Source organism: Ranitomeya imitator, chromosome 1, assembly GCF_032444005.1.
Source record: "Ranitomeya imitator isolate aRanImi1 chromosome 1, aRanImi1.pri, whole genome shotgun sequence".
NCBI classification, from domain to species: Eukaryota; Metazoa; Chordata; class Amphibia; order Anura; family Dendrobatidae; genus Ranitomeya; species Ranitomeya imitator.
Window position 1 is genome coordinate 251,390,900 of NC_091282.1, and position 8,234 is coordinate 251,399,133.

Here is an 8,234-nt window from a genome sequence, read left to right on the forward strand (position 1 = left end):
CACAGGGTAGAGGCATCGGTGTAACGGTTGGTGAGGAATATGATCCTGGCTGCAGCATTCAGGACAGATTGGAGAGGGGAGAGTTTTGCAAGAGGGAGGCCGATTAGTAGAGAGTTACAATAGTCCAGACGAGAATGAATAAGTGAAACAGTCAGAGTTTTTGCAGAGTCGAAAGTAAGAAAAGGGCGAATTCTAGAAATGTTTTTGAGATGCAGGTAAGAAGAGCGAGCCAGTGATCGGATGTAGGGGGTGAATGAAAGGTCAGAATCAAGGATGACCCCAAGGCAGCGGGCATGTTGCTTTGGAGTAATGGTGGAACCGCATACGGAGATGGCAATGTCAGGCAAAGGTAGGTTAGTAGAGGGAGAGAACACGAGGAGTTCAGTTTTTGACAGGTTTAGTTTCAGATAGAGGGAGGACATGATGTTAGAGACAGCGGTAAGACAATCACTGGTGTTTTCTAAAAAGGTCGGTGTGATATCAGGAGAAGAAGTGTATAATTGGGTGTCGTCAGCATAGAGATGGTACTGGAAACCAAATCTACTGATTGTTTGTCCAATAGGGGCAGTATACAACGAGAAGAGTAGGGGGCCTAGGACTGATCCTTGAGGAAGGGGAAGGTGAGAGGAGGAGGAATCAAACTACATGCCACCAACATCTCCTGGAAATAATATTGATTTATTTCATGAAATGGTTATTAAAGATACCGAAGCATTGATTTATCCCACACCTAGAAAAAATCTTAAAGATATTGAAATAAAAGCATTACATGAAATGAGAAATTGGGACAATATAATATTTAGGAGAGCTGAGAAGGGGGCAATTTAGTTTTGCTGGATAAAGATTATTATGGTATATATCTGAAGCTTTAGGTCAATTAATTAAATGATTCAGATACATATTGTATTCTTGATAAGAATCCCCTTCAGAAATGTAAAGATAAATTACGCTCCCTTCTTAGAAAATATGTGGAAAAAGGAATCTTGTCTAAAAAGAAAGCTGAAAAACTATTGCCTGAGTTCCCTGAAATCCCTTACTGGTATAACCTCCCTAAGGTTCATAAATCCCTTACAGAGCCTCCTGGTGGTCCAATTATATCTGGCAGGAATTCTTAAACTGAGCCTTTACCTCAGTATGTAGACTGGCTTTTAAAATCGTTGCTCAAATCCATACCGTCATTTGTGAAGGATTCTGGAGATCTTTTGAAAAAATTGAAAAACGTCGAATGGCAGCCAAATTTTTCTCTTGTTTCAATTGATGTAGAAAGCCTCTACACAAGTATTCCCCATGACGTTGGTATTTCAGCGACAAAAGAGATCCTTTTGAATACTGACAAATTGCAAGAGTTTATTTCTTTCATAATTGAAGCGCTAGACTTTGTATTAACACACAATGTCTTTAAATTCTTAGACAAGTGGTACCTTCAACAAGTCGGTACAGCTATGGGCACTTCTGTGTCTTGTGTATTTGCTAATTTGTTTCTATCCAGATTTAAAGAGCATCATATTAGATCCTTGTCTAATCCATTTCTTAAACCTCTCCATACTTACTTACATTTTGTGGATGACATATTTATTATTTGGGACGGCTCCGAGGGGGATTTTGTAAAGTTTGTCAGGTATTTAAATGAGGTTAATCTTTAGAAAATGCGCTTTACCTCCTTGTTTGGAGGAAAAAATTTGGAATTTTTAGACGTTAAGATCCAAGTGCTAAATGGAGAACTGAAAACAGAAGTGTTTAGAAAACAAACGGCAACTAATAATATCCTCCATTATAAAAGTTCTCATCCGTGGCATACTAAAAAAAGACTTCCCTATAGTCAGATGTTGACATTGCGTAAAATTAACAATGAAGATATTAAACAGATTACAAAGTTGAAAACATGCTTTCTGGAGAGAGGATACCCTTTAAGTTTGCTGGATGAAGCCCATGAATGAATAAAAAAATTTTTCCCAGACCGATCTATTGAATGAAAAAAACGTGATGTTTTACCGCAAGGAGAGAAAACGTTTTGCCATTTTCTGTACTTGTCCCTTTATATATGACACATGCTCATATTATAATATGCTTGTCATAGAAAGTTGGTATGAATTCCTTTTAGGGAACAGTATTTATACAGTGTACATTAGTTCACTAAACCTATGCATTTCATATAGACTTTTTGATTTCCAAAATCTTGCAATCCAGTAACATTAAGAAAACCTTAAGAACCATTCTGATTACTGTTCATCAAGCTTCATTGTGTTCTGTTACAGAATTGCACTTTATAGTCAAGACAAGGGGAAAGCCATGAGAAACTGACATTAGCGTAACAGGTATGTATGCAATCAAATGGCAGAATGTTAACTAGGTTTTATATTTGTCCTTTAATGTGGCTCAATGCTGCACTACAGCCAGAATCAAAATCAAAGTATCGGTAATTGTTTAGATTTTTTTCCCCCTGACTTTATATAAAAAAGGGACCTTTACTAGTGATGAGCGAATATACTCATTGCTCGAGGTTTCCCGAGCATGCTCTGGTGGTCTCCGAGTATTTGTAAGTGCTCGGAGCTTTAGTTTTTGTTGATGCAGCTGTATGATTTACAGCTACTAGCCAGCATAAGTATATGTGGTGGTTTCCTGGTTGCTAGGGAATCCCCACATGTACTTATGCTGGCTAAGGGATGTAAATCATTCAGCTGCGGTGATGAAAACTAAATCTCCGAGCACTAAAAAAATACTCGGAGGTCACCCGAGCATACTCAGGAAATCTTGAGTAACGAGTATACTCGCTCATCACTAACTTTTACCCATGAATGACATATTACACAGACCTCATCACATGTTAGTGGATCGACAAACCCATACAGTGCTGACTTTCTGATTACCTGCTTATGCAGCAACAGCACATTACATCTCTAAGCACTACAGACTGAGACTAGCTCTGGGTCAAATGGCGTGGTGTGGCAGGAGATTAAAAGAAATATTTTTAACTAAATTATGCATTTCTGATGGTAAAAGTGCATTATTTTTAATTTTTATAGTGATATGGGGGGTTGTTTTCTGGAGTGTTGTATCAAGGACTGTCCTATACCAAGCAGAAAAGGCAAAAACAATATTTTAAAGGGGCTTTCCACCTCAGGGCAAAATTTGGCAAGCAGTGCAGCTTGATGAATGCGAACAGCACGTGATATAATCACATACCTGCTGTCATGAGATGACTTCTCGGACTGGGTAGCAGAGTGGAATCCTCACAGTTTGTATATTACACTGTTATTTTTTGGCAAGCTGCACTGTTTTCGCTAAGTTTGTCCTTGGGTGCACAATCCTTTTTTTAAATTTAATATTGTTTGCCTATTTGATTGCTACATATGCGCAGCAACAGTACAATAGGGAACATGTACACTATGCACCAGCAGTCACTGGAAAACTGGTTATGTGATCAACTTGATAGGTCTAACTGGACCCAGGACAGCCCCTATTCTTATCATGGCGGTATTTCCTTTAATGTGACCTGCTGTCGTTCTTAGAAAGTGGTGTACCTCTATAAGACACTATATTCTCCCCTATATGTAGTGAAACATGGCAAGATTGTTCTTAGATTTTTCACACATATTTATAAATACTATTTCTTTTTGCATGAAATTAGAGATATAATGCAGACCCAAAGTTATCGAAGGGTGCTATATTAATATGATTTATGGGTCCACAATATGCACAAGGTCTAATAATTTCAAAAGTTAAATCTAGTTGTGGAAAATTGCAAAGATGGTTTGGTCAGTAAAGATCCAAAATACCCCCAGCATTAGAGGGTTAATCCAGAATGTCTGCAGATTGTCTCCTACAGTGCAAATGTGTTTTTAGTTTTGTATTTATTTTTTATATAACCTAACAGGCCCTTTAATGATAACAGAAATCAAAGGCGCGCCTAATAGTTTTTGCAGTAAATTAATTGGCGAGTTGTGGAAGGTTATTATAGGATTGTGTAATTTTTAATTGGATAACACTTGGCTTATTGGAAGTTATACACACAATTTCTTAAAATTGCTTGAAAAGAAATTGCTTTCTATGCTATACTGGATTTTCAAAGCTGAGGTGTAGCTTATTATAGACAACTCCATGTAAACTGTAATGGTAATAGAGGAGCCTCTAATAGAGATCATATAGGGTGTAGTGAAATATATAGGACCATTGTAATACCTCTGTGCAGGGAAAACCAGCATTGAGAGCTTCGTGTCCACAAGTGTAACTTTGAACAGTCAGCTAGTCAGTGATGGACCTGTAGACCAAGTGCAACCGCATTGTATTTTTTTTGCGACTGGCTTTTCAGTGTACTCGGGGTCCCAGCATGACCCCATTCACTTGTATTGTGTAGTTATGTAGCAGCGACATCAAGCAAACTTTGGTTGCTTGACCGTTCTTTATTTTTTTTATATAGCTCTAACATATTCCGCAGCGCTTCACAGTTTTGCACACATTATCATTACTGTCCCCGATGGGGCTCACAATCTAGAATCCCTATCAGTATGTCTTTGGAATGTGGGAGGAAACCGGAGTGCCCGGAGGAAACCCACGCAAACACAGTTGTCGTGACTAGTGATGAGCGAATATACTCGTTACTCGAGATTTCCCGAGCACGCTCGGGTTACCTCCAAGTAATTTATAGTGCTCGGAGATTTAGTTTTCAGCGCCACAGCTGAATGATTTACATCTCTTAGCCAGCTTGATTACATCTGGGGATTCCCTAGCAACCAGGCAACCCCCACATGTACTTATGCTGGCTAACAGATGTAAATCATTCAGCTGCGGCGATGAAAACTAAATCTCCGAGGACTAAAAAATACTCGGAGGACCCCCGAGCGTGCTCGGGAAATCTCGAGTACCGAGTATATTCACTCATCACTAGTCGTGACCAAAACCGCCGTGTTGCCCCTGCCTAATTCTGTCAGATTTTATGCTGCATGCATTGTTTTTCTTTTCATCAAAATGACGGATGCTCAAAGCAGATGTGAACAGCGCTTTAAGATACAGCCACCCATGGCAGCCTGAAAACAGTAAAGCCACATTAAATCCGCAAAACAACACATCCTTTAACAATGAGCTATTGATTCATTATCAATTTTTAGCAATCTATCAGAAAGCTGCAGTGGCTTGAGTCTTGTGTGGCTGCACAGTTTTTAATTGCTTTGTGTTCTTGTCTTCAGACATTCAGTTTTGTGAGTTATAGAAATTTTTTTTTGCTTGGCTCATTTCTATTTTCGTTCATTTTACAGGAAAATACAGAAGTCTGTGCACAGAGATGGTTCTGCGGCTGCGAAATCTTGTGCTCTATATCTTGTCTTTGTTAGTATTTGGGCTTTTTATCTACTTTTACAAAGAAACTAAAACAGAGGTAGACCCTGTTGTCTCTAGAAAAGCAGAAACACAAAAACAAGAATTTGTCTTCTGGGCTCCTTCATTACAAAAGATCACCCAATGTTCTCCTGATGTATCCGTGCTAAATGCTTCCTCAACCTTTCCTGAACTGCATCGCTTGTTCTTGATATACAGGCACTGCCGGAACTTTTCCACTCTTATCATGCCGAAGCGATGTGACAAAGATACCTTTTTATTATTGGCCATAAAGTCTCTTCCTATTAATATAGATCGACGGATTGCTATAAGGAATACCTGGGGGAAAAGGCAAGAATTTCAGGGCAAGAAGATTAAGTTGGTGTTCTTGCTTGGCAAGACTGAGGCCAGTGTACCAGCTCAGTCACTGGCCCAGCTCATTTCTTATGAACACAGAGAGTTTAATGATATCGTCCAGTGGAATTTTATAGACAATTTTTTTAACCTTACACTTAAGGAGCTTCATTTCTTGAGATGGTTCACAGAAGGATGCTCACACAGCAGCTTTGTCCTGAAAGGTGATGATGATGTATTCATTAATACATACAATATTGTAGAGTTTCTTCAGGAGATGGATCCAGAACAAGATCTTTTTGTTGGAGATGTAATCAGCAAAGCAATTCCCATTAGAAATACTAAAGTAAAATATTTCATTCCGCAGGAAATGTACAATAAAAGCTATTATCCTTTATATGCTGGAGGAGGAGGCTACTTGATGTCTAGGAGGACTACCCAACGTCTTCTTGGCACAGCTGAAACCACTGAACTCTTCCCTATTGATGATGTTTTTGTAGGCATGTGCCTTGAAAAAATGAATGTGACCCCACAGTTTCATGCTGGTTTCAAAACCTTTGGTATCCGTAAACCTGTTAATCCATTTGATCCATGTTTGTATAAAGGGCTAATGGTTGTTCACAAACTAAATCCTACAGAAATGTGGATCATGTGGACTTTAGTGAGCGATGAAGGGATGCACTGTGCACAGTCAAAAAAGTCTTTATGAAAATATGAACACTTCTGGTGTCATGTTCCACTTCTTTAAAGGGAACCTGTCATCTGAATTTGGCGGGACCGGTTTTCGGTCATATGGGCGGAGTTTTCGGGTGTTTGATTCACCCTTTCCTTACCCGCTGGCTGCATGCTGGCCGCAATATTGGATTGAAGTTCATTCTCTGTCCTCCGTAGTACACGACTGCGCAAGGCAAGTTGCCTTGCGCACGCGCAGTATGCTTTGCCCAGCTTCGGGCAAAGCCGAAAAGCATTAGTGCGCATGCGCCGGCACACTATGTCCCGGAACACAGCGAAATACCTCCGGGACATAGTGCGCCTGCGCATGCGCACTAATGCATTTCGGCTTTGCCCGCAGTTGGGCAAAGCATACTGCGCGTGCGCAAGGCAAGATTGCCTTGCGCAGGCGTGTACTATGGAGGACAGAGAATGAACTTCAATCCAATATTGCGGCCAGCATGCAGCCAGCGGGAAAGGAAAGGGTGAATCGAACACCCCAAAACTCCGCCCATATGACCGAAAAGCGGTCCTGCCAAATTCAGGTGACAGGTTCCCTTTAAGACAAGTATATGTATGACTAGTTTTGCAGCTATTCCTACCTCAAGTGTTTTGTTTTAGAACTTTTAAAAAAGCTTAATAGGAGGTGTAGTTCAGATCTCGATGCAGCACCAAATGTAGTTCTTAACGGTAATGGGTCATTGCTGCATTTACTACAGCTAAAGCACTTTAGAAATTGGAGGTTTGCCAGAAAGGACCATTAAGTGCATTTATTTAGGATATGCCAAAATTGATGGGGACAGAACCCCTGGAATCAGACAGGCGGGACTACGTCTGTAACCCCTGATGGTGTAAACGCGGAAAAGTGGGTGCACTACTAATAGGACAAAAATTGAGAAGAGGGTGCTGTGTCCTGCATGAAACAACTGTAAGGATAGGAAGATAAAAATACCATGCAATATGACATGCACACCTGGAAAATTCAAGTATAAAAGATATATAACTTTATTACACCTAATGACAGACCATTAAAACCACATAAAAATCACACAAAAAAGTGACATGCATAACATTCCCTGATAAAATATAATGTAATGAATATGCACATGGGAGAATATATATATATATATATATAGTCCCCACATTCATCCATAAAATAGCAACCTTAGGGCACTAGCTGTTGTAAGTAAATTAAAGAAAGATAACCGCACACCTGACTGTGTCAGTGATCCTTGCTGCTGTTTCACCTGGATGGGGTTGACCTGTCTGTGCTGCTATGTTGACTTGGATGGGTTGAATCACACAAATTAGAGATTTATATCTGCCAATGTTACGGCCCAAAAAACCTGTTAAAAGAATTTACATTGGATTATACTGCAGAGCTTAAAACCACGTAGTTATGCAAAATAAAAATGAATTTGATAGAATGTTATTCACTTGATATTGAAAGCAAGAAGCTTACTATAGGGCTACATAATGAGTTTAATAAAAGCTTCTGCCAGTCAATTATAATGTTTACTTCCATACAAAAGGAATTTGGTGGCCAGAACACCACTCATTTGTTTTTTCAATGCAAGGGAGTAACCTTGTTATAACTAATTAGCATTTCAATGAATGTTTCTGAAAGATTAATAAATAACCTACAAATTGCTTTGTGGAAGTGCTCCCTTTTTCTCCTGTACTAGCAAAACATAATGCATAACCAATATCAGAAATATAATATCCACCAATAGTAACGAACACCTATAACACACAATACTATGCATGATGTTGACCACAGCTTTTCATGTCCGATTGCTCCTTTGTATTTCTCCACAGCCTCCTTCACGCTTCTGTGTTTAAATTCCTATGTTAAAAAT

General features: G+C 39.4%; 1 protein-coding gene across 4 annotated transcripts in view; it reads left to right on the plus strand.

The window, feature by feature from the left end:
- Window positions 1-8,000, plus strand: part of B3GNT4 (UDP-GlcNAc:betaGal beta-1,3-N-acetylglucosaminyltransferase 4) — a 63,873-nt gene extending 55,873 nt beyond the window's left edge. For 3 of the 4 annotated variants that reach the window (XM_069755536.1, XM_069755541.1, XM_069755543.1), the window contains exons 2-3: window positions 2,256-2,315; window positions 5,253-6,516. In XM_069755536.1, coding sequence (XP_069611637.1) covers window positions 5,279-6,373 — 1,095 coding nt within the window. In that variant the 5' untranslated portion in view covers window positions 2,256-2,315; window positions 5,253-5,278 and the 3' untranslated portion in view covers window positions 6,374-6,516. Of the gene's footprint in view, window positions 1-2,255; window positions 2,316-5,252; window positions 6,517-6,927 lie in introns of those variants that run through there. The other variant, XM_069755546.1, reaches the window with a different exon arrangement.
- The last annotated feature ends 234 nt before the right edge of the window (window positions 8,001-8,234 follow it).